The sequence below is a fragment of the Scyliorhinus torazame genome, chromosome 13 (genome assembly GCF_047496885.1).
Source record: "Scyliorhinus torazame isolate Kashiwa2021f chromosome 13, sScyTor2.1, whole genome shotgun sequence".
In the NCBI taxonomy this organism is placed as follows: domain Eukaryota; kingdom Metazoa; phylum Chordata; class Chondrichthyes; order Carcharhiniformes; family Scyliorhinidae; genus Scyliorhinus; species Scyliorhinus torazame.
Window position 1 is genome coordinate 84,892,189 of NC_092719.1, and position 25,956 is coordinate 84,918,144.

The 25,956-nt window shown below is 48.8% G+C and overlaps 1 protein-coding gene across 1 annotated transcript in view; it reads right to left on the reverse strand.

The window, feature by feature from the left end:
- Positions 1-25,956, reverse strand: part of LOC140388171 (histidine ammonia-lyase-like) — a 73,960-nt gene that overhangs the window by 31,762 nt on the left and 16,242 nt on the right. Inside the window, exons 7-13 of the mRNA XM_072471930.1 lie at positions 24,218-24,265; positions 23,513-23,660; positions 19,814-19,909; positions 17,814-17,872; positions 17,604-17,684; positions 15,554-15,619; positions 4,557-4,722 (exon numbers count right to left, since the gene is read on the reverse strand). Coding sequence (XP_072328031.1) covers positions 4,557-4,722; positions 15,554-15,619; positions 17,604-17,684; positions 17,814-17,872; positions 19,814-19,909; positions 23,513-23,660; positions 24,218-24,265 — 664 coding nt within the window. The remainder of the gene's footprint in view (positions 1-4,556; positions 4,723-15,553; positions 15,620-17,603; positions 17,685-17,813; positions 17,873-19,813; positions 19,910-23,512; positions 23,661-24,217; positions 24,266-25,956) is intronic.

Consider the following 25,956-nt stretch of genomic DNA (forward strand, 5'->3'; position numbering starts at 1 on the left):
GCTCACTTTTCCCCATGTTCAGCTTATATCCTGAAAATTCTCCAAACTCCCCAAGTATCCGCATTATCTCTGGCATCCCCTCCGCCGGGTCCGCCACATACACCAATAAATCGTCCGCGTAAAGAGATACCCGGTGTTCCTCTCCTCCCCTGAGTACTCCCCTCCACTTCCTGGAACCCCTCAATGCTATTGCCAGGGGCTCAATCGCCAGTGCAAACAATAACGGGGACAGAGGACATCCCTGCCTTGTCCCTCTATGGAGCCGAAAATACGCAGACCCCCGTCCATTCGTGACCACGCTCGCCATCGGGGCCCTATACAGCAGCTGTACCCATCTAATATACTCATCTCCAAAGCCAAATCTCCTCAACACCTCCCACAAATAATCCCACTCCACTCTATCAAATGCTTTCTCGGCATCCATCGCCACCACTATCTCCGCTTCCCCCTCTGGTGGGGGCATCATCATTACCCCTAGCAGCCTCCGTATATTCGTATTCAGCTGTCTCCCCTTCACAAACCCAGTTTGGTCCTTATGGACTACCCCCGGGACACAATCCTCTATCCTCATTGCCATTACCTTGGCCAGAATCTTGGCGTCTACATTTAGGAGGGAAATAGGTCTATAGGACCCGCATTGCAGCGGGTCTTTTTCCTTCTTTAGGAGAAGCGATATCGTTGCCTCCGACATAGTCGGGGGCAGCTGTCCCCTTTCCTTCGCCTCATTAAAGGTTCTCATCAGTATCGGGGCAAGCAAGTCCACATATTTCCTATAAAATTCGACTGGAAATCCATCCGGTCCCGGAGCCTTCCCCGCCTGCATACTCCTAATTCCTTTCACTACTTCCTCTATCTCGATCTGTGCTCCCAGTCCCACCCTCTCCTACTCCTCCACCTTAGGAAATTCCAGCCGGTCCAGGAAGCACATCATTCTCTCCTTCCAATCCGGGGGCCGAGCTTCGTATAATCTTTTATAGAATGCCTTGAACACTCCATTCACTCTCTCCGCTCCCCGCTCTATCTCTCCTTCCTCATCCCTCACTCCCCCTATTTCCCTCGCTGCTCCCCTTTTCCTCAATTGATGGGCCAGCAACCTGCTCGCCTTCTCCCCATACTCATACTGTACACCCTGTGCCTTCCTCCACTGTGCTTCTGCAGTACCCGTTGTCAGCAAGTCAAATTCTACGTGTAACCTTTGCCTTTCCCTGTACAGTCCCTCCTCCGGTGCCTCCGCATATTGCCTGTCCACCCTCAGAAGTTCTTGCAGCAACCGCTCCCGTTCCCTACTCTCCTGCTTTCCTTTATGTGCCCTTATTGATATCAGCTCCCCTCTAACCACTGCCTTCAGCGCCTCCCAGACCACTCCCACCTGGACCTCCCCGTTATCATTGAGTTCCAAGTATTTTTCAATGCACCCCCTCACCCTTAGACACACCCCTTCATCTGCCATTAGTCCCATATCCATTCTCCAGGGTGGACGCCCTTCTGTTTCCTCCCCTATCTCCAATGTGGAGCGTGATCCGAAATGGCTATAGCCGTATACTCCGTCCCCCTCACCTTCGGGATCAACGCCCTTCCCAAGACAAAAAAGTCTATTTGCGAATAAACTTTGTGGACATGGGAGAAAAACGAAAACTCCTTACTCCTCGGTCTGCTAAATCTCCACGGGTCTACTCCTCCCATCTGCTCCATAAAATCTTTAAGCACCTTGGCTACAGCCGGCCTCCTTCCAGTCCTGGATCTCGACCTGTCCAGCCCTGGCTCCAGCACCGTATTAAAATCTCCCCCCATTACCAACTTTCCCACCTCTAGGTCCGGGATGCGTCCTAGCATGCGCCTCATAAAATTGGCATCATCCCAGTTTGGGGCATATATGTTTACCAAGACCACCGCCTCCCCCTGTAATTTGCCACTCACCATCACGTATCTGCCCCCGCTATCCGCCACTATGGTCTTTGCCTCAAACATAACCCGCTTCCCCACTCGTATTGCCACCCCCCCTGTTTTTCACATCTAGCCCCGAATGAAACACCTGCCCCACCCATCCTTTGCGTAGTCTAACCTGGTCTATAAGTTTCAAGTGCGTCTCTTGTAACATAACCACGTCTGCCTTAAGTTTCTTAAGGTGTGCGAGTACTCGTGCCCTCTTTATCGGCCTGTTCAGCCCTCTCACATTCCACGTGATCAACCGGGTTGGGGGGCTTTTTACCCCCCCCCCTTGTCGATTAGCCATCCCCTTTTTCCAGCTCCTCACCCGGTTCCCACGCAGCTGTGTCCCCCCAAGGCGGCGCCTCCCCGCCCACCCCACCCCATTCCGGCTCCCCCCTCTCCCCAGCAGCAGCAACCCAGTAACTCCCCCCTCCCACCCCCGCCCCCCCCCCCCCCCCCCGCTAGATCCCCCACTAGCGTAGTTACACCCCCCATGTTGCTCCCAGAAGTCAGCAAACTCTGGCCGACCCCGGCTTCCCCCCGTGACCTCGGCTCGCACCGTGCGACGCCCCCTCCTTCCTGCTTCCCTATTCCCGCCATAATTATCATAGCGCGGGAACAAAGCCCGCGCTTCCCTTTTGGCCCCTCCCCCCATGGCCAGCGCCCCATCTCCTCCACCTCCCTTCCTCCCTCCACCACCACCTGTGGAAGAGAGAAAAGTTACCGCATCGCAGGATTAATAACATAAAACTCATCTTTCCCCCCCTTTTTCCCCCCTCTTCGCCCCCTATACTCGCCCCATCACTTTGTTTCAAACGTTCTTTTTTAGTAACCCGCTTATTCCAGTTTTTCTTCCACAATAAAAGTCCACGCCTCATCCGCCGTCTCAAAGTAGTGGTGCCTCCCTTGATATGTGACCCACAGTCTTGCCGGTTGTAGCATTCCAAATTTTATCTTCTTTTTGTGAAGCACCGCCTTGGCCCGATTAAAGCTCGCCCTCCTTCTCGCCACCTCCGCACTCCAGTCTTGGTATACGCGGATCACCGTGTTCTCCCACCTACTGCTCCGAGTTTTTTTTGCCGATCTAAGGACCATCTCTTTGTCCTTAAAACGGAGGAATCTCACCACTATGGCTCTATGAATTTCTCCTGCTCTCGGTCTTCGCGCCATCACTCGGTATGCTCCCTCCACCTCCAGCGGACCCGCCGGGGCCTCCGCTCCCATTAACGAGTGCAGCATCGTGCTCACATATGCCCCGACGTCTGCTCCTTCTACACCTTCAGGAAGACCAAGAATCCTTAAATTATTCCTCCTCACGTTATTCTCCAGCACCTCCAATCTTTCCACACATCGTTTATGGTGTGCCTCGTGCATCTCCGTCTTCACCACCAGGCCCTGTATATCGTCCTCGTTCTCGGCAGCCTTTGCCTTCACGACCCGAAGCTCCCGCTCCTGGGTCTTTTGCTCATCCTTTAGCCCTTCGATCGCCTGTAATATCGGGGCCAACAGCTCCTTCTTCATCTCCTTTTTAAGCTCTTCCACGCAGCGTTTCAAAAACTCGTGTTGTTCAGGGCCCCATATTAAACTGCCACCTTCCGACGCCATCTTGGTTTTTGCTTGCCTTCCTTGCCGCTGCTCTAAAGGATCCACCGCAATCCGGCCACTTTCCTCTCCTTTTTCCATCCGTATCCAGGGGGGATTCCCTTCTGGTTTACCGCACAGTGCTTTTAGCCGTTAAAATTGCCGTTGGGGCTCTTATTAAGAGCCCAAAAGTCCGTTCCACCGGGAGCTGCCGAAACGTGCGACTCAGCTGGTCATCGCCGCACCCGGAAGTCCATCTATCTCTGTCTTAAAGACACTCAGTGATTTGGCCTCCACAGCCTTCTGCTGCAAAGAGTTCCACAGATTCACCACCCTCCGGCTGAAGAAATTCCTCATCTCAGTTTTAAAGGATCGTCTCTTTAGTCTGAGATGGTGTCCTCTGGTTCTAGTTTCTCCTACAAGTGGAAACATCCTCTCCACATCCACTCTATCCAGGCCTCGCAGTATCTTGTAAGTTTCAATAAGATCCCCTCTCATCCTTCTAAACTCCAGCGAGTACAGACCCAGAGTCCTCAACCGTTCCTCATATGACAAGCTCTTCATTCCAGGGATCATTCTTGTGAACCTCCACTGGACCCTTTCCATAAGACCACTGCCCCCGAGGCTCAAAATGCGGTTGGTGGGTCGGTTCCCCCATGATCATCACTCCTCCAAATGTCGATTTTGAGGTACTGCATTCTCCTACCTGCCTCAGCAATGCCTCTCGGCGGAGCTGCCAAAATTCAGGGGCTGTCAGCCCTTTGATTGGGCAATCAGTAACAATCCTTATGAACAGCTAGCATGAAGACAGCCCCTCTGGATAAATGACCGACCCAGGTCTGGCTCCCAGAAAAGTATGGGTTAAGAACACTCATTGGATCCTTTGTTGGGGTCTGGGCCAAATTCAAATTATAGCATTTAGTTCAAGCAATGGAAATAAATTATTCCCATGCTTCCACAATCTACAATTGTTCGATGTGAGTGGATTCATTAGATGTATTTGAGTTAGTGTCGGTCAAAACGCCACGGTAAATAAATGTTTGCACCTAATGCAGCTGCTGTACAGTGAGCCATCATAAAACCGCAATTCAGACCCCCGTCTTTGACCAGGAAGGCAGGCAGCTCACTCAGGGATGGGTTACACAGTCTTTCAATTCTCCTCTCACTGATTGATGCAAGTTCATGAACACCAATTGCCAGGTAGTCAAGGGCCTGCAGGAGCGACAAGGAGACAAGTCACAAGTGTCAGTCTGTAACATTGTAAATGTGATCGCAATTAGATTACAAACATTTCAAGATTATTGGAAGTTATCTCGACTGCTGACGAGACAACCCCAGAACATTGGCCTACAAAGACTGTCAACAATAATATTAGATGTTTAGGGGGTAGTTTAGTTCCCAAGTGGGACGTTAGTGTATCGTGCAGCCGTCTGCCCAGGAGTCTCTAGGTGCGATCTCCGGCCTTGTTACTCTCTCGCTCAAGCGAAAAGAGGGCGGTGAATAGTGGGAGAGGCCAAAAACAAGAACCGGGCCAGGCGCCAAACAGTTTGTGATGCAACTGGTCCACTCCTGTAGGAGAAATCGAGATCTCGCCTTAGTGTGGCGAGAAACCAATTTTCACCATTTAAGCCCAATTTCCATACAGTTAATAGGAGCCACCCCATATCCAATGGCCTCCTGTCATTCAGCAGCCTCCTTAGCTGGCACCGCTTAGTACTCCTTTTGAAAAACGTGAACCTGACGCAAGGGCTTCTGTGGGAAGCCGAGGCGGTGAGTAGCCATCTTTGTTCGCAGGCAAAGAGCCCAGGGGTGCTGGGCTTGCGACCCCAGTGCTCGGTGGGGGGTGAGGGTCCCTCAGCTGGGGGGGGACGGGACGGATGCCTGGAGAGATGGACAAATGGTCCGGAGGTCAGCCCACTCTGTGGAAGAAAATGACAGAGGCATCATACTGGTTGTGCAAAGCGGTGTTTAATGTGTTGTACAATACCCCACTCTCGATGGTGCCACTCTTACATCCCCCCCCCCCCCTGCTGCCCTCTCCCCCACTGCCCTCAGTGATCCTCAACATGCTTGGCCCTCCTAGCTCTACCACTACGTCTAGGTGTCTCCCCAGGATGCACATCAGAGGTGGAGGCAGTCAGCTTCTTACCTTGTCCCATGGCCTTCGATGCCCCTGGCCGACATTCTCTGGGGCCAGAGAGCCCCGACTCACTTGTCAGCGTGACGCAGCCTCATCAAAGGGGTGGAACTCAGGGGAGCTGGTGGCCACCATCGCCACTCCATGGGAAGGGTCCAGGTTGGGACTCAGCACCCCCTCCTCCCGCTTGGTGCCCATAGTTCTTGGGACGGAGGCCAACTAGTTCGGGCCCCGGCTGTCCCTCTATCATCTGGCACTGCCATCCCTGGTGGTGCCCCATAGTCTGCACCATCGACACCCTTAGTGATTCTCCTCAGTGACTAGGACGCATTCTGCAGCGCCTCGGCAATGCCCACCTGCAACTGGGACAAGCTCCGCAGCACCTCAGCCATTCCCATCTGAGAGCGGGACATGTCCAGCAGCACCTCTTCAAGGTACTGGGTGACATCTCCCAGCGAGTCGGACGTCCTGCCAACACACTCAGCCATGGCCATCACCGACTGCGCGGTGTCTTGGACACCTTCACTTGTGTTCCAACGTAGTGCACGAGGCTCTTCACTGCGGTCACCCCCCTAGCAGTATTGGCCTCGGTGCCAGGCATTGCCAGGTCCTGCACCCGAAGCCTCTGGGACTCCTCCAAGTGGCTATGGATCTGCTGGAGTGATGCTGACATCTCCCTCTGAATGTCCCGGCTTCTCCCTATTGTCTCCATCAGCTCCCGGTAACCCTGTACCACAGGCTCAACATCAGGCTGTGACCCAGCTGGGTCCTGAGATCCAGCGGCCCTCCAACAGCTGTCTTGCCTGGGGGTTCCTGCCTCCACCTGGTGTGCAACATCAGCAGTGTGGTGCTCTTCAGATTGTGCCCCAGGAGCCTGACCACTGACATGTCCACCCGAGGTGCATGTGTCTGCGCTGATTGAGGGATGACACCTGTGCTGCGACTATAACGGTTGCATCCTCGGAGCTCTCCTCAGAGGTGGTATCCTCGGAGTCAGGAGATGGTGCCGCCCGGAATGGGGGTCGCTTGGGGAGCTGGATGCTCCTTTGGGGGGGGGGGTTCTGAGGATAAAAGAGAAACAAGATACAACCATAAATCAGTGTTCCTTTGGCGCATGCCCACCCTCAAAAGAACCATATTGTGCCCACCGCCAATCCAGTTACGCCAGGTGATAGGAGAGGCCAAAACAGGATTCGCTTCAGGCTCCAAACAGTTTGCCATTCTCCTGGCCTGTTCCTAATGGTGTGATCGGGATCTTGCCCAGAAAGGGTGAGAACCTGTTCACACCTCATTTGCATTCATTTTAATCTCATTAGTGAGATTAAAGTCAAATGCACCAGACTCCCAGAGTCATCACCTCCCCACCACGCAGTGGGAAGTCAGGCGGGCATCATTTAGGACTCCTCGACTAAAGCATGGACATGGCGCAATGGATACTGAGGGGGAGCGAGGTGAGTAACCCTCTCCATTAACCTGCATGCAGCTCAAGGACACCGTAGATGATTCCCCAGAGCTGTGGGGAGATGGGGGGGGGCCTTTCAAGGCACTGGGGTTGTTTGGGGGTTGGAGGTGACCGGGTTGGCGCTCACCCCTGGGCTGGGGCAAGGGTGGGGGGGGGGGGTTGCTTATGCCTGGCATTCCAGCCATCTTTAAATAACAGGGCCAATCACAGCAGCAGCCTGCCTGTCCTACCAAACTCTCACAGGACAGAGCCCTGCTGCGGCTTCTCTCATGAAAGGCCATTTCACCCCCTTTAACTGCCAGCAGCCACCAGTCAGATAGCCACTGCTGAAAGCTATCTCAAGGAGGGATTAACGTTGATATTTGAGAGAGCACTTCACACTCCTGAACACTCAAGTGTCTCCTCAAAGGAACAACTGGATGGCCTGTCTGGGAGGATGATTAGTGCACTGTATGTCCTGCAACCTTTGATGCCTGAACAATGTGCCTGAACTTTAGGAGCATCACCACCGTAGAGGCAGCTGCCAACAATCAAACACTAAAGAGCCACTGGAGACCCTCTCGCAGCTAAAGGGTAAGTGTGTGGATGAGCAGGGGACAGCTGGGCGCAACCTCTCTAATGTTGCTGGCAGAGGTCGGGAGTCCAGGGGCACCTGCTTTGGCTGGGAGGGAGTGTGCAGAGTGAGGTCTCATCACAACTGGTCTGCTGGATGGAACTCAGAGAAACCGGGACCGTTGTGGCAAGGGTGGGGGAGGCTTGGGGGATTTGAGGGTCCTGGGATAGAGTCGTTAACTGATTGTCTCTTCTTCTCCAAATCCTTCCAGAGACAAAAATGAATGTTGGAGTTGATTCCGTGGAGGTTGCCATTATTTTGCTTGTCGGAGTCGAGGCGGGCAGACATCGCCAAAGACTTCAAGACCAACATGGGCTGGAGCGTGTACCACATGTGCCTATATCGGCCGCTGCACATCCTCAAGACCTGGCCATCTGTCGGACGGGCCAGAAGGGGAGCCCAACAACAAGCAAGGGTTTACAGGAGTTTGTAGGGATAATAATGAGTCACCTGTGTCACATCCTCGCAGACATGGAACCTCTTGGAGGAGGAGGACACCTGCTCCTGGTGGCCATGAAGGTTAATTGGGTACTTTAAATTTAGAAAACAAAACATTTCTAAGCCACTGGGTCATTGCAGGGCTCAAGTGGGGACCTGGGTGGAATAGAGTCTTAAAGTCATAGATGTTTACAGCATGGAAACAGGCCCATCGGCCCATCTGGCCAATACTGCCCAGTTCCTATCACTAAGCTAGTCCCACTTGCCTGCATTTGGTCCATATCCCCACATCCTAACTCCTGCCCATGTAACTGTTTAACTGCTTTTTAAAAGGACAAAATTGTATCCGCCTCTGCCACTGCCTCTGGCAGCTCGTTCCAGATGCTCACCACCCTGTGTGTGAAGAAATTCCCCCTCTAGTCCCTTGTATCGCTCTCCTCTTACCTTAAACCTATGCCCTCTAGTTCTAGACTCCTCTATCTTCGGGAAAAGGTGTCGACTATCTACCTTATCAGTGCGACTCATTATTTTATAGACCTTGATAAGATCACCCTTAAGCCTCCTACGCTCCAGGGAAAAAAGTAATTCAGACCATCAAGTCCTGGTAGCATCCACTTCTGCCCGCTATCTAGTTTAACAATATCCTTCCGATAATAGGATGACCAGAACTGAACATGGTATTCCATGTGTGGTCTCACCAAAGTCTTGTACAACTTCAACAAGACATCCTAACTCCGTATTCAACATTCTGACCAACAAAACCTAGCATGCTGAATGCCTTCTTCACCACCCTGTCCACCTGTGACTCCACCTTCAAGGAGCTGTGAACCTGTACCCCAATGATCTTTTTGCTCTTTAACTCTCCCCTACTATTAACTAAGTAGATTCTCTCGCAGTTGTCAGCTCACAGGTGCATCCAGAGGGTGAGGGGTGCTCTGTATGCCCGGGCATCCGACGACATTACATTCGACCTGGACCAGGGTCCACCAAGATGCTCGGGCTGCAGAATTCGCTGCCATCACCAGAATGCCCCAGGCCCAGGGGGCCATCGATGGCACGCATGTCGCCCTGTGAGCACCGGGGCATCAGGGTATCCCTATATCGGCAGAAAGGAGTTCCACTCACTGAATACAGCCCCTGCAGGGCAACCGCCTCGGGATCATGCACGTGTGTGCCTGCTATCCAGTGAGTGTGCTTGACAGCTACATCCTGGGGCACTCGGAGATCCATGGTGTCTTTGGGGACCAACCTGGATGATGGGTTGGCTCGTTGGGGGGGAGGGGGGGGGCGGGGCAAGGGGTACCCGCTAAGGTCATGGCTGGTGAAACCACTGCGGAGGCCTGAGAACGAGGTGGAGACATGTTACAATGAGGCCCACGTTGTCATCCGTGCTGTCGTTGAATGGTGCATCGGGCTGCTCAAAATGTGGCTCTGCTGCGTGGAGCACTCTGGCAGTGCCTTGCAGTATACTACCCCCTAGAGGGTCCCACACTTTCCACAATCTGAAACAACAGCGCGGCGACATGCTGGGCGAGGAGGAGGAGGAATGTGCGACCTCATCTGAGGAGGAGGGGGAGCAGGAGGGGCTGAAGGATGAGTCTGAGGAGCACCCAGAGGATGGAAGGCTGCAGGCAGCAAGAGTCCAACATGCCACGAGGACCAGGGAGGCCCTCATAATCTCCAGATTCGCATGAGACAAGTCTGTGTGTCCGTTAGCTCTACACCACCATCCTCCATCTCACTGCAACTTCCCCAATCTTCCTGTTCCACCTTCCCATTGAAGGGGGTGTCCATAGGTAAGACCCCTTAAAACTGAATAGCTAGGATAAGACTAGAATAGTTCTACATAAATTAGTTCATTAAGGATTGAGATTAATCATAGAAAGTATACCTAGTAATCAATATTAACCATTAAACATGTATTTTTAGAACATAGTAGTAATAAGTATTCAAACACTTGCTACAAGCAGTGGCCACAATGCATGATGGGATTTAAGCTAGCCAACTTGCCCGCGTTTTTCAGACAAACGAGGATATACAGAAGTAGTGTGGTCAGCTATAACACTGTCAGCACAGTAAACAGTTCTTATCAGTGCCCCCAATATCCTGTCTTAGACAATGTATGGTGTAAAGAGGAACCAACTTTGGCATCCTGCCCCTGAATGAACAATGAGGTGTGTAAAGTAAAAATGGGAAAATATGTCATTTGAAACATGGAAGTCTGGCAAAACCTAACCTGATGTAGGGAAAAATCCCATGAAAGGTTAAAAGCAGCAGCAAACGAAGGTTTGAAATGCAGATAGCCTTTATCAAACAGGCGTTAAGAAAACAGCTTGTGACTGCTCAAGCTGTAAAACTGATGCCTGTCTTTCAAGTTAAAGCAGATTGAACTTTTAGTTACATGAAGAGAAACAATATTTTGCACCTTCTTTGAAGTTAATTATTTTAGTAAGCAGCTAAAAAAGAATTGCCAGGATCTTCAGTTGAATTGGGTGATAAATGTTTAGGTGTGAAATCCTGCTGACACTAGTTGAATATGGGAAGCCGGAGACGACGTGTCCACGAGAGCATAAGTTAACCCCAAATCGGAGTCAGAGTTCTGACAAGCTAAGGGCACTATTTGGTAATAAAGTAACATTAGAAGTGAAAGGAACCGGATGTAACACCCCTCTAGGATCAAGGCACTTTTGAACATTACAAGAGAAAAAATGTAATCAGAGTTCAATGAACTAAAGTCATGCTCAACATGAATACATAGTCATGTTAGAAACATTTTAGATTAAAGGTACACTGAACAATCAAGAGCAAAACAAAGTTACTTTACGATAATGTCATATAAACTTAGTAACTGCTAGAAGGGAAATATAAACCCCAAATCGGTAACAGCCAGCAGAGTCAGCTCTCATAGCTGCCCTCGGTCATGGGAAGGATAGAACACAGAAACCGAGCAGAACAGCGAATCCATCAGAAGAAAACCAAAAGATAAAGAAGAGAGATTGTCAAGGTAGACCTGAAGATCTTTTCAACCAACCAGGAGAATTCAGAAGCAAGATCTTTTTACTTTTCTGTAAAGACAGTGACTTTATCTTTTAAAAGAAAAAAATAGTAAAATAACTTCAAGTTTTAACCTGAAACAGTGGTTATTAACAAAGTATACATTACTTACTTAGCAATGAGGGACCCTTGCTACTAAGTGATAAGTTGATGAAATCTTCTATGAAGATATGGGTTATACCGAGGGATAACTTGAAAATATAGATTGACCCGAATAGCACCCACCTAAGCCTGCATAGGAGTCAAGGAGTGAGAATCCCTGTTCACCATTTAGAATGTCTTATTGACCCTTTTTGGTATAGGGAGAATTCTAAGAATAGTGGTGAGTATTTTTACTTCAGGTGGGCAGGACGTGTCGTAGGATGGGAATGGACAAAAACAACTTTATAATTGACACACGATCCCAGTAAACAACAAGTGGCGGGATGGGGTTAAATCATGAGCTGATCAAAGTCATCATTTTGCTTCAAGGATTGGATCAAGTCCAACTGGGGTGGGCTATTGATTTTTGGGAAACTCTATAATCGGTGTGTCTGTACCAGTGTCAGACAGATTGATTTTGGCATTTATCCTGATCTCTCTCCCATGTACATGGACCAAGCTTGGAAGAATAAAGCTGTCTTAACCAGGTCAATGTGCGTCTGCCGATCTGTGTGTTCAGCTGAGCTGTAACTAAGAGGGAGGAACCCCATGTAAAAGCTAGCTCAATACTCAGGTCTTGGAAACCCTCCTACACCCATATGTCCCGTTCCCTCCCTCCCCATGGTCCATGACTCAAGGGTCACGGGCTTGTATTGGCACTCTCAACAGGTTCCTTTTCAAGGGGCATGAAGGTGATGACAACTTGCTTTGAGGAAAGCTCTGGTGCACCTCAGGTACTGCTTAAATCTTCCTCTCGTCTTTCTGCTAACCAACACCCCGGGGCGGGGAGACGGGGGACTTCTTGCGTACAGTTCTGGTCACCGCATTATAGGAAGGATTGCGTACAGTTCTGGTCACCGCATTATAGGAAGGACGTGGAGGCTTTGGAACGGGTGCAGAGGAGATTTACCAGGATGTTGCCTGGTATGGAGGGAAAATCTTATGAGGAAAGGCTGATGGACTTGAGGTTGTTTTCGTTAGAGAGAAGAAGGTTAAGAGGAGACTTAATAGAGGCATACAAAATGATCAGAGGGTTAGATAGGGTGGACAGTGAGAGCCTTCTCCCGCGGATGGAAATGGCTAGCACGAGGGGACATAGCCTTAAACTGAGGGGTAATAGATATAGGACAGAGGTCAGGGGTAGGTTCTTTACGCAAAGAGTAGTGAGGCCGTGGAATGCCCTACCTGCTACAGTAGTGAACTCGCCAACATTGAGGGCATTTAAAAGTTTATTGGATAAACATATGGATGATAATGGTATAGTGTAGGTTAGATGGCTTTTGTTTCGGTGCAACATCGTGGGCCGAAGGGCCTGTACTGCGCTGTATTGTTCTATGTTCTATGTTCTCCGACCTTCAGCTACACTTTTCTGTCGAAGTTGCACCCGCGTTTGGGTAAAAAGAGCTCTTTTCGAAGCCTTCAAGCAGGAGCTGCCCTGTGTGCACCCCTTCACACCATGGCCGCCACCGGAAGCCCGTCTTTCTGCTGACAGCGCACTCATACCTACCCTCATGATGGCATCTGCATAGGTGGGTATTTATTTTCAACCATGTGTGGGGCGGGCCATGCGTTGTCCATGTCCAGTGAGTGATGGAGCTTGCAGGCCTGGATGTCCATCACTATGGGTTCCCTATGCTCTCACCAGTGCCGCTTCTTGGGGGGGGTCGGGGTCTGTAACAGGAAGCGACTCCAGATAGAGAGAGGGACCCACCTTGTTGTGAGAAGATTACAATGACTGGGACGTTACATGTTTCAGGTGTGGATTGTTTTACTGGTGAACATTTTAATGTGACAATTATCCACTCCCCTTAACTACGAATACTGACCACACCAGTGCCCACTCAGCGCTCCTAAAACCTCTTGTCCCTCTGTGGTCTAGTCCTACGTTTAGGTGTGTCTCCAGGATGCACATCGGGGGTGGAGGCAGTCTGCTGCTAAAGCAGCCTGTGGCCTTCTATGCCCTTGGTGGTCATCCTCTGGAGGGCCTAGAGCTGGAGGGCCCCGGTCGACTTACCGCTGTCACAGTGCCACCCTGTTCTGCCCACTGCCCTTGAAATGCGCCAGTGTCAGGGGGTGAGGGGTGGAAGATTCAGAAGAACTGGAGGCTGCCTGAGTCTCCTTGGTGGAAGGGTACGGGTGGGCTCCAGTGCTTCCTCCTCCCTGAGGGTGTCTTTAGGAACCTGGGTGACTCCATGGGATGAAGGAGCAGCTGGAGTGAGCTCCAAAGGCCTCTGAAGCTTCTAGCGCTGCCAGTCATGGAGGCCCCCTGTTGTCTTCCCCATGGTGTTGATGCCCTCAGCGATGGTCCTCAGTAACTGGGCAAAGCTCTGCAGTGCCTCGGCACTGTCCACCTATGTCTGGGACACGTCCCTCAGTGAATGGGACATGACGCCTAGACACTCAGCCATGGTCGTCAGAGACTGAGCCATGCCTTGGACACCATTACTCATGACTCGAACGTTGTGATCCAGGTTTTCCACTAGGCTCGCCACCCTAGCAGTGTTGGCCTCAGTGCCACTCGTTGCCGGCCGCATCTCTTGCTCCTGGAGCTTTTGGGACTCCTCTAATCTGCCCTGCAGTCACTGGAATGTCACTAATACCCCTTCTTGAAGGTCACGTCTGTGTCCTATCACCTGCATCAACTCTGGGAGAACCTTGTCCAGAGACTCGATATCCGTCTGGGACCAGCTGAGTCCTGGGATCCAGCAGACGTCCGACTGCTGACTCCTTTGGATGTTCCTGCCTCCACCTGATGTGCATCAGCAGCTGTGCAGTGCTCATCAGATGTGCCCCCGAAGAATGTCCATTAATGTCGCCCACTGAGGTGTGTGTCTCTGCGCCGATTGAAGGTGCGGGTGACAGCTGTAATGCCTCGGTGGTGGTTTCCTCAGAGCTTTCCTCCGAGATGGTATCTTGGGTGACAGGTGTGGGATACGGCTCGGGATGGCATGGCCTCATCAGATGGTGATCCTGCGAGAAAATGGACATGTGATCTGTGAGATGGAAGGATAATTTTGTAGAACATCAACAACTCACTTGAGACAGGTAATCTGGTTGAAGAGGCAGTGGATCCTCACCTCTCTGGCACAGGCCAACCTCACTGCCGGTTACTGTTCTCTACTCGGGCAACTCCACGATCTCCAGGGCACGTTCATCATAGGGGGTGAGGATTCGCAACCCTGGAATTCCATCCCCCAGCTTCGCCCTTTCCTGCTTATCATGGACTATCTTTTCCTGCGGGAAGAAAGAGGGCATCGTGAGATGCATGCTTGATGGGTCAGATTGTCTATACCAGTTGCATGTGTGGGCAACTCAGCTAGACATTAAAGGGTTGTGGTGGGTGCCAGGGGTTCTGAGGAACAAGTTTGGAGATCGGATGTGGAGAGGATGCGAGGTGTCAGCCAGTCGATTGCTGGGGAGGAGGAGGGGGGCGGTTTGGGAATTTGAGGGGTGGCAGGCGAGACGGATGCCAGGTGATAACTTACCCTTGCAGCTCATAAGGTGTCGTTTAGCTTCCTCCGGTATTGGACGGCTCTCCCCCTGGTCATGCTGCCTGCACTTACTGCAGCTGCTACTGCATCCCAGACGGTGTCACTGTACTGCTGGTTCTCCAACCCCCTCGGGGGTACTGGGTGCCCCATCTCTCATCCACAACACCCATAAGGCTGGCCAGGTCTGCATCCAGATACTAAGGAGCAGGTCTCCATGCTGCCATCCTGGCCTGACTGGGAATGAGTGATGCTCAGCAGTGAGCAGCTCGGCTGTGGGTCAGGTGAATCAGATGCCTGGGGACTCAGGCATGGCAAGTGGGGGCTTGTGCCTCGCATGAAGTGTGGGTGAATACCGATCTTGATTGCGCCATTACAGCCAGCGCAAAACACCCCGTTATTCCCGCTCAAAATGATGCGGAGTCATTTTTCAGGTGAATGGAATGTGCATTAGGATAAAACAAAATAAAATATTAAAAGACGAGTGGAGCTGGAGCTCGCGAAAACACAGCCGCTCCCACGCTCACATCCCGTGACCCCCGCAAAAGAGTTCTTTTTAATGAGTGACGAACTATCAATCAATCTTGATATTTTAGTGACTGTCACTCACATCTTTTCTGCTGGTGACATTTTTGTTCACTTAAAATTGTTTTAAACCAGGATATTTTTGGACAAAGTCCTGAAATGTCCTTTGCAGAAAAAACACTTACCTTAGCGGGATACTCGCCATGGAAATTTCCACCCGAAATAATTTCCCCCCTTTCTGCAAACACAATCTGGAAACTGATTAAGGGAAAACTACCACCTGATTTTGAAGACTGCTAGCAAGCTCACATTGTAACTAAAGCCGGGTTAGGATACTGATAATAAAAACATCTTTTCCCAACGGATGGGTTGACTGAAGGTTCGCCAGATCTCACAGTTTAGAGATAATTTTACCCCCCCTCGTCCCCTAAGACACCAAATACCTTCAAAATGGAAGAAACTTTGGAAAAATAGTTTGAAGCCACTGTCAGGTTTTGTTTCATAACAATCACCCGAACTTAAAGATATCTATCGTGTGTGTTAATTGTTACATCAGAATGATTCAATCGGCCATCACACAATATCACAATCTGATTAAACCCAGCCAAGGAATGCAAAATATCTTCACTGAATCCTCAACTTGTTAGAATTTCAAAGCTTTAAGCTTCTGTTCTTTCCAATCACATTAGTATTTACAAATAAATCTTTGAGATGTTTGGCAGTCCAACTCTGAAATCCCGTTCAGCAAATCTGTTGTCCGTGCAAACTAAGTTAAACATTGGCAAGAAAACCTGCCGTTTATATAGCGTCTTTCATGGCCTCAGAATGTCTCAAAATACTTTACAGCCAGTGAAACACTTTTTAAAATAATCGCTGTTGTCATGGAGAAAAAACGGCAGCCAATTTGTGCACAGAAAGTCCCCATAACACTAATGAGATAACCAGATAATCTGTTGATGCATTATTATTGGTTAGAGTATACTGGGATAATTCCCTTGCTCATTTTTCAATAGTGCCATGGGACGTAGCGGCTTTGCTTAAGCGTCCCATCCAAAAGATGGTATTGTGATTAATGTAGAAATTTGATACATATTATATTTTATATTTATGGCAGTAATGTTATTAAAAGCCTGGATTAAGGAATATATTTGTTGCAGTAAAATTATCAACGAACCTAGATTAAGATATCCAGACTGTGTGTCTGCTAAATCTGTAATTAGGAATTCATAAAAGGTAAGGTCATGATTGATTCTAACCATTTACTTGTTTACATGTAGAGGGCTAATGCAGCATTGTTATGATTGCTGGAGATTCCGTGGAGAGTAGATAATTTATGAAGGGGTTGTATTTAGTCCTAGCTAAGCAGGTCATGTGACATCTTAGTGGGCTAGAGATGGTGTTGTTAATGGGAGGAGCCAGGTCGGTCTGTAGTTTTGCACTTTGTCATAGGATTTGAGTCTGACAAGCCAGAAGGATTTCAAGTTGAACAGCAATTCTGCCAAATTGAGCAGAAGTGTACTGGATCTGCTCTTGAAAGGAACTTTCTCCAAAAGTCTCTACACATCGAAGCAAATAAACCTGTTTTGTTAACTTTATTTATACGTGACGTTTGAACTGTATTGTGTTGCTTAATTGGTGTTAGTAGCAGGTTTAGATGGCAAGTTAAAAATTTTCACTGTTTAACTGATAATTGTAAAGCTATTTCAATTATGTTATTGTGGTTTATTCTGTGTTTAAATTAAAGTTGGTTTTTACATAAAAGATACCTATTGGTCAGAGACATCGCTCCTGGGGTGAAGTATCCTTTCCTCACAGTTTTAAAAACATTGGTTGGGGTCTGGTCCGGGATACTAACAAATGTGATCTGGTCCAGTATCCTAACAAACTTTGGGCTCTCGTCCAGGATCCTAACAAATATTGGGGTCTGGTCCGGGATTCTAACAGTAACTCCAACAAAGCAGCATTCCTTCAGTACTGCACTGCAGTGTCAGGCTGGATTTGCACTCCAGTCTCTGGAGTGGATCTTCAACGCATGACCCACAGTGGTTCAGGAGTAAATGCTGACCCCTAAATAAACACTGGGGACAAGGTGAACAGTGCAGCATTGATTGCCTTCGTGTTCCTGTTCATTAATGTTACTGTTTATTAACTGAATGCACTGAAATCATTCTGAGGACAACAGCCTCATTGTGAGAAGCCTGTTGCTGCAGAGCAGTTAGCCTCACTAAAGGATACTGGATTATCAGTGGCACTGTTCATCTCAGTCACCAAAATAGTCTTCACAAATGCAATCGTGTCGTTGACCACACCATGGACCTGGAAGAGAGGAGGTTCAGATCGGGCGAAATGTGCGATACATCAAAACCTGGACTTTTGTCCACTTGCTTTACGGTGATGAAAGATTTATAGAAATCGGTTGGAGTGTTTGTGCTTTGTCATAGCTACCTGTGGGCAACATCGTAGGCTGTAGGGATCCTGAACACGGTCACAGAACCGGTGGCTTCCTGTGAAAGTTTCACATGGTTACAGTCCCACACCACAGTCTTTTCAAACAACTGTTGAATTGTTTTTGGTTTTTTAAAAAATAATTTTTATTAAAGGTTTTCATAAAATATCAATAATAAAATGAGAAAGAAAAAAGAACCCAACAGGGTTAAGTACCAAACACAATCTAAAAAAGCAACCCCCCAAACCCCTCCCCCCCCTGTACATAAATAATAAATTAACATTAACACCCCGACTTAAGACAACAGGTGTATAAACCCCCTCAGACCCTCCAGTGTAAATAACATAAACAAAAATAAAGTAAACACCCCCCCTCCCCACCCCGAGCTGCTGCTGCCATTGACCAATGTCTATCGTTCTGCCAGAAAGTCTAAGAACGGTTGCCACCACCTAAAGAACCCTTGTACCGACCCTCTCAAGGCGAATTTCACCCTCTCCAATTTAATGAACCCTGCCATATCGCTGATCCAGGATTCCACGCTTGGGGGCCTCGCATCTTTCCACTGGAGGAGAATCCTTCGCCGGGCTACCAGGGACGCAAAGGCCAGAATTCCGGCCTCTTTCGCCTCCTGCACTCCCGGCTCCTCTGCCACCCCAAATATTGCGAGCCCCGAGCCCGGTTTGATTCTGGATCCTACCACCCTCGACACCGTTCTCGCGACGCCCTCCCAAAATTCCTCCAGCGCTGGGCATCCCCAGAACTTATGGGTGTGATTTGCTGGGCTCCCTGAGCACCTAACACACCTGTCCTGACCCCCAAAGAACCGGCTCATCCTTGTCCCGGTCATGTGTGCCCTGTGCAGCACCTTAAACTGTATGAGGCTGAGCCTCGCGCATGAAGAGGAAGGGTTCACCCTCCCTAGGGCATCTGCCCACGTCCCCTCTTCGGTCTCCTCCCCCAACTCCTCCTCCCACTTACCTTTCAACTCCACCACCGAGGCCTCTTCCTCCTCCTGCATCACCTGGTAAGTTTCCGAGATCTTCCCCACTCCCAGCCACCCCCCCCCCCCCCGAGAGCACCTGTCCTGTACTGTGTGTGGCAGTAGCCGCGGGAATTCTACCACTTGCCGTCTGGCAAATGCCTTTACCTGTAAGTACCTGAATGTGTTCCCCGGGGGGAGCCCGTACTTCTCCTCCAGCTCACCCAAGCTCGCAAACTTCCCGTCCACAAACAGGTCCCCCAACTTACGTATCCCTGCCCTGTGCCACCTCGAAAACCCTCCATCTGTTCTTCCTGGGGCGAACCAGTGGTTCTCCCATAATGGGGTCCACGCCGAGGCCCCAACTTCCCCCCCTATGCCGCCTCCGCTGCCCCCAGATTTTGAGGGCCGCCACCACCACCGGGCTCGTGGTATACCTCCTTGGAGGGAGCGGCAGCGGCAGACTCGTACCCACACAGGACGCCGTCTCCAGCCTCTTCCATGCAACCCCCTCCCCCTCCATCACCCACTTGTGCACCATCGTCGCATTGGCGGCCCAGTAGTACCCACAGAGGTTGGGCAGCGCCTGCCCCCCCCTATCTCTACTCCGCTCCAGGAACATCCTTCTCACCCTCGGAGTCCCTCGCGCCCACACAAACCCCATTATACTCCTGTTAACCCGCCTGAAAAAAGCCTTCGGGATAAACACGGGGAGGCACTGGAACAGGAACAAAAACCTTGGGAGCACCGTCATTTTGATTGACTGCACCCTACCCGCCAGGGACAGCGGCAACGCGTCCCACCTCTTGAACTCCTCCTCCATTTGCTCCACCAGCCCTGTAAAGTTAAGCCTATGCAGGGCCCCCCAGCTCCTGGCCACCTGGACCCCCAAATATCTGAAGCTCCTCTCCGCCCTTTTTAGTGGGAGCTCGCCAATCCCCCTCTCCTGGTCTCCTGGGTGAACCACGAACAGCTCGCTCTTCCCCATTCTGTTGAATTGTTACGAGACTAATGATTTACCTGCGATTTCAGACGGATGAACATCAGAATGCAAGAGTGATCGAAAACGTGCTGCTACTTCTATCTGACCCGGATGAGGTCGGAGGGCATGGATACCTGTTTAAATGGACAAAGTAACAGCACCACATTATCCACCAGTCAATGGTTCGAGCTGGTCATTCATATAGAATTGCCAACTGTGATCAAATGCCTTCCTGGAGGTTTCATCACATGACTTCCTCCCAAGGTTCCAACCATTAGTCGGCCAACCCACCCATCCTGGTGATGTACTGCCTTCCTACGCCAAATGGGAAGCAGAAAACACATTACCCAATTGGATAATGTTTGCCTATCAGCCAAACAACCATTTCCACGCCCCCCCCTTCCATTTTCAAACATTTTGTTTACCTGGTGAAGAGAAATGTTCAAAGAAAATGACAAAAGATCCAATGTTTTTTTAATGTGCTGATGATCTTTCTCCAGGGTTGCATTCAGCAGTGTCCTGTCGATTGATCTTCAAGCCCTGGAGACGCCAGGCCAATCCTGGAGGGTTGGCAATGCTACATAAGAACTAGGAGCAGGAGTAGGCCATTTGGCCCCTCGAGCCAGCACCGCCATTCAATGAGATCATGGCTGATCTTTGTGGACTCAGCTCCTCTCCCCGGCCCGTACACCATATCCCCGAATCCCTTTATTCTTTAGGAAGGTATCTATCTTTTTCTTAAAAACGTTTAAAGAAGGAGCCTCAACTGCTTCACTGGGCAAGGAATTCCAGAGACTCACAACCCTTTGGGTGAAGAAGTTCCTCCTAAACTCAGTCCTAAATCTACTTCCCCTTATTTTGAGGCTATGCCCCCTAGTTCTGCTTTCCCCGAACAGTGGAAACAACCTGCCCGCATCTATCCTATCTAATATGTTTCAATAAGATCCCCCCGCATCCTTCGAAACTCCAATGAGTACAGTCCCAGCCTACTCAACCTCTCGTCATAATCTAATCCCCTCAACTCTGGGATCAACCTAGTGAATCTCCTCTGCACCTCCTCCAGTGCCAATATGTCCTTTCTCAGGTAAGGAGACCAAAACTGAACACAATACTCCAGATGTGGCCTCACCAACACCTTATACAATTGCAGCATAACCTCCCTAGTCTTGAACTCCATCCCTCTAGCAATGAAAGACAAAACTCGATTAGTCTTCTTAATCACCTGTTGCACCTGCACACCAACTTTTTGCGACTCGTGCACCAGCACACCCAGGTCCCTCTGCACAGCAGCATGTTTTAACATCTTAAATAATAATCCATTCTGCTGCTATTCCACCCAAAATGGATAGCCTCACACTTGGCAACATTGAATTCCATCTGCCAGACCCGAGACAATTCACCTAACCTATCCAAATCCTTCTGCAGACTTCCGGTATCCTCTGCACTTTTTGCTTTACCACTCATCTTAGTGTCGTCTGCAAACTTTGACACATTGCACTTGGTCCCCAACTCCAAATCATCTATGTAAATTGTGAACAACTGCGGGCCCAACACTGATCCTTGAGGGACCCCACTAGTTACAGGTTGCCAACCAGAGAAACACCCATTTATCCCCGCTCTCTGCTTTCTGTTAGTTAACCAATCCTCTACCCATGCTACCACTTTACCCTCAATGCCATGCATCTTTAGTTTATGCAGCAACCTTTTGTGTGGCACCTTGTCAAAAGCTTTCTGGAAATCCAGATATACCACATCCATTGGGTCCCCGTTATCTACTGCACCGGTAATGTCCTCACAAAATTCTACCAAATTAGTCAGACACGACCTATCCTCATGAACCCATGCTGTGTCTGCCCAATGGGACAATTTCCATCCAGGTGCCCCGCTATTTCCTCCTTAATGATAGATTCCAGCATTTTCCCTAAAACCGAAGTTAAGCTTACCGGCCTATAATTACCCGCTTTCTGCCGACCTCCTTTTTTAAACAGTGGTGTCACGTTTGCTACTTTCCAATCCTCTGGGACCACCCCAGAGTCTAGTGAATTTTGGTAAATTATCACTAGTGCGTTTACAATTTCCCTTGCCATCTCTTTTAACACTCTGGGATGCATCCCATCAGGGCCAGGAGACTTGTCTACCCTTAGCCCCATTGCTTGCCCAATAGTGCCTCCTTAGTGCTTACAATCATCTCAAGGTCCTCACCTATCATATCTTTATTTCCATCAGTCACTGGCATGTTATTTGTGTCTTCCACTGTGAAGACTGACCCAAAAAACCTGTTCAGCTCCTCAGCCATTTCCCCGTCTCCTATTATTAAATCTCCCTTCTCATCTTCCAAAGGACCAATATTTACCTTAGCCACTCTTTTTTGTCTTATATATTTGTAGAAGCTTTTACTATCTGCTTTTATGTTCTGAGCCAGTTTACTTTCATAGTCTACCTTACTCTTCTTTATAGCTTTTTTAGTAGCTTTCTGTTGTCCCCTAAAGACTTCCCAGTCCTCTAGTCCCCCACTAATTTTTGCCACTTTGTATGTTTTTTCCTTCAATTTGATACTCTCCCTCACCTCCTTAGATATCCACGGTCAATTTTTCCCCTTTCTACCGTCTTTCTTTTTTGTCGGTATGAACCTTTTCTGAACACTGAATGATCGCTCGGAAGGTTCTCCACTGTTCCTTAACTGCTTCACCATGAAATCTTTGCTCCCAGCCTACCTTAGCTAGTTCTTCTCTCATCCCATTGTAATCGCCTTTGTTTAAGCACAAAACACTAGTGTTTGATTTTATCTTGTCATCCTCCAACTGTATTTTAAATTCCACCATATTGTGGTCGCTCCTTCCAAGAGGATCCCGAACTATGAGATCATTAATCAATCCTGCCTCATTACACAGGACCAGATCTAGGACTGCTTGTTCCCTTGTAGGTTCCATTACATACTGTTCCAGGAAATTATCCCGGACACATTCTATAAACTCCTCCTCAAGGCTGACTTTACCAACCTGGTTAAACCAATCAACATGCAGATTAAAATCTCCCATGATAACCGCTGTACCATTTCTACATGCATCCGTTATTTCTTTGCTTATTGCCTGCCCTACTATCCTGTTACTATTTGGTGGCCTATAGACTACTCCTATCAGTGACCTTTTCGCCTTACTATTCCTGATTTCCACCCAAATTGATTCAACCTTGTCCTCCATAGCACCAATATCATCCCTTACTATTGCCCGGATGCCATCCTTAAACAACAAAGCTACACCACCGCCCTTACTGTCCATTCTATCCTTTCGTATAGTTTGATACCCTTGGATATTTAACTCCCAGTCGTGACCATCTTTTAACCATGTTTCAGTAATGGCCACTAAATCATAGTCATTCACGATGATTTGCGCCATCAACTCATTCACCTTATTCTGTATACTACGAGCATTCAGGTAAAATACACTTATGCTGTTTTTTATGTCTTTGTTATAAATCCTAACACCTTGATAAGTAACTTTTCGCAAATTATTTTTCCTCTTACCCTTTCTCCTAATTTTCCTTGTCTTTGAACCCATATCTCTACATAATAATCTGTCACGTAACCTGCTGCCTTGCTCTCCATTAACCATTATACTGTCCATTGCTTTACCCTTCCTTTCCCCCCAACTTGCTAGTTTAAAGTCCATAGCATCAGGAGGAGGGAGTCCTTTACTTCAGTAAGGCAGTCTGGAGAGTGTGTTTAACATGCTACTCACCACTGTCAAAACCTCTGGTTGTGCCTTTCAGAACCTCCAGTGTAAGAGCTGCTATAATGTCTGCCTGTCGAGAAATCATTGTTGCTCTCTCCACGGCCTCAGCGCCCAGCGATGTGATCATCTGAGTCCCATTGATCAAGGCCAGTCCCTAAACATGATTCATCAATTGAATTGGATGGAAAATCATTCCAATAAACACTAACTCCACACTTAAAAGACAAATCTGTCAGAAGGATAGCTTAGCCTCAAGATATCGAGATATCGAATGCAATTTCTGGAGAGAGCAGTGAGCCGAGTGTTAACCTTGCCGGCTAGCTTGTACATCTAAACAGACAGTCACCCAATAAGTGCCATAAACTATCAATTCATTCAGCAAATAAAGTGATTGGTAACTATAGTAACCTACAATATGGCTGATCCTGGAAAGGAAAACAATTTGTATTTTTATGTTTTAACCCAACATCAAATTATTTGGCAAGATGGGAAATTTTGTGAAAGGGAGAGAAATCTTACAGAGCTGCACAATGTGTTGACAAATTGTATGACCGTGAATAACCAACCTTGGAACAAAAAAAAACAATCGAAAATCAAGAATTCTTACAGGTACAGTAAGTCGATCAAGGGCTTTTGCTGGATGAGATACGAGTTGCTAATACCTAGAAATTTGTTCAAATGTTGTTTATAAAAAATGTACTGTTTTATTACCTCTTTAGCTTTGAGTGAAATCGGCTGGAGACCATGAGCTTGCAAAACCTGATGGATGAGCGAGAGTTACTTGTCTGAACAATGTTAACATCAAGTTACAGAATCAGGAAATCACATAGGGTCACATCTTCTTTTGTTTGCTGTCCGAAGACAGTTCTGACCTCTATCGTGCCATGACCTCCACCATGGATGGGTGAGCCAGCTTCCTAATCCACCCAGTCCTGTTGGCACCAACCTGATCCACACCAGCCATCCAACCAACTGACCCCCGAAGGTGTCAGAGTTGCCGTGGCAATGTGCACTTTTCCATTCATGTTGCAATCTGGAGCTCTGGACAGCAATGGTAGAGGCTCCAATTTTCTTTCCATTGCCTGGGATCTCTCCAGCTCTTACCGCCTGCCAATGGTGTGTGTTGGAAGGATTTGCAGGTTGATACTCAACCAGTTTGGCTGCGTTATGAACACCCCTTCCCTGGCCATCAGGTCCTGGAGTGGGATTTGAACCTGAAGCTTCTGGCTCAGAGGCAGGGGCACTACTCACAGGGCAACACAACCTCCACTGGAGGATCACATAGAATCATATAACAGCAACACCTTGAACTTACATAGTAACTTTAAGGTAATAAAACATCCCGCGATGCTTCACCAAGGTTTTATCAACACAATATGACACTGAGTCACATGAGGAGATATTTGGTCATTTGACCAAAAGCTTGGTCAAAGAGGGAGCTTTTAAGGAATATCTTAAAGGAGAAAGTGAAGGAGAGAGACTTTGGGAGGGAATTCCATAGTTTAACACCCAGGCGACTAAAGGCAGCATTACCAAGGATAGAGTACAGGTAATTTAAATCAGGGATGTTCAAGAGGCTAGAATTAGAGGGAGGCAGATATGTTGAGTGTTGTGAGGCTGGGGGAGATTACAGAAGGGGCGTGGACAGGGATGGATTTGAAAATAAGTATGAGAACTGTAAAATGGAGATGCTGTTTAACTGTGGAAGTCAATGTCAGTCATTAAGAACGGTGGGGGGGGGGGGGGGGGGGGGTGTATTTGTTGTGAGTTAGGACATAGGCAGCAGAGTTTTGGATGACCTCAAATTCAGAGAGGGTAGAATGTGGGTGGCCAGCCAGGAGAATGCTGGGATAGTTGAGTCTGGAGGTAGGGAAGATGTGGATGAGGTTCACAGCAGGAGATGAGCTGAGGCAAGGTGGAGGTGGGTGATGGAAACAAGTGGTCTTAGAGACAGAAAACCCAGGATCTAACACAACCGGGTTGCGTATAGTCAGGGTTAGCCTCAAACAGTTGCCAGGGAAAGGATGGGGATGGTGGTGGGGAATGAAGAGAATGGCTTCAATCTTCCCCATATTTAATTGGATCTATTCGTTGCTCATCCAGTTCTGGATGTCAGATAAGTAGTCTGACAAATTAAAGGCAGTGGAGGGGTTGAAAGAGTTGGGTGCTGTCAGTGTATAGGTAGAAATTAATGACATATTTTTCAGATAATGTAACTGAGAGGTGGCATGAAGATGAGAAAAATAAGCGGCCAAGGATAGATTCTTGGGGACACCACAGAAATCTGCTGAAATGGGGAGGGAAGCCATTGATGGAAATTATCAGCCTATGATAAGATCAGGTGAGAGCAGAGCAACCCAACAGGGGGCTGGTGTGCTCATAGGCTGGACAAGGACCAGGAGGAAAAGTTTAACTTGGTCACAGTCACAAAGGATGTCTTTTGATGACAG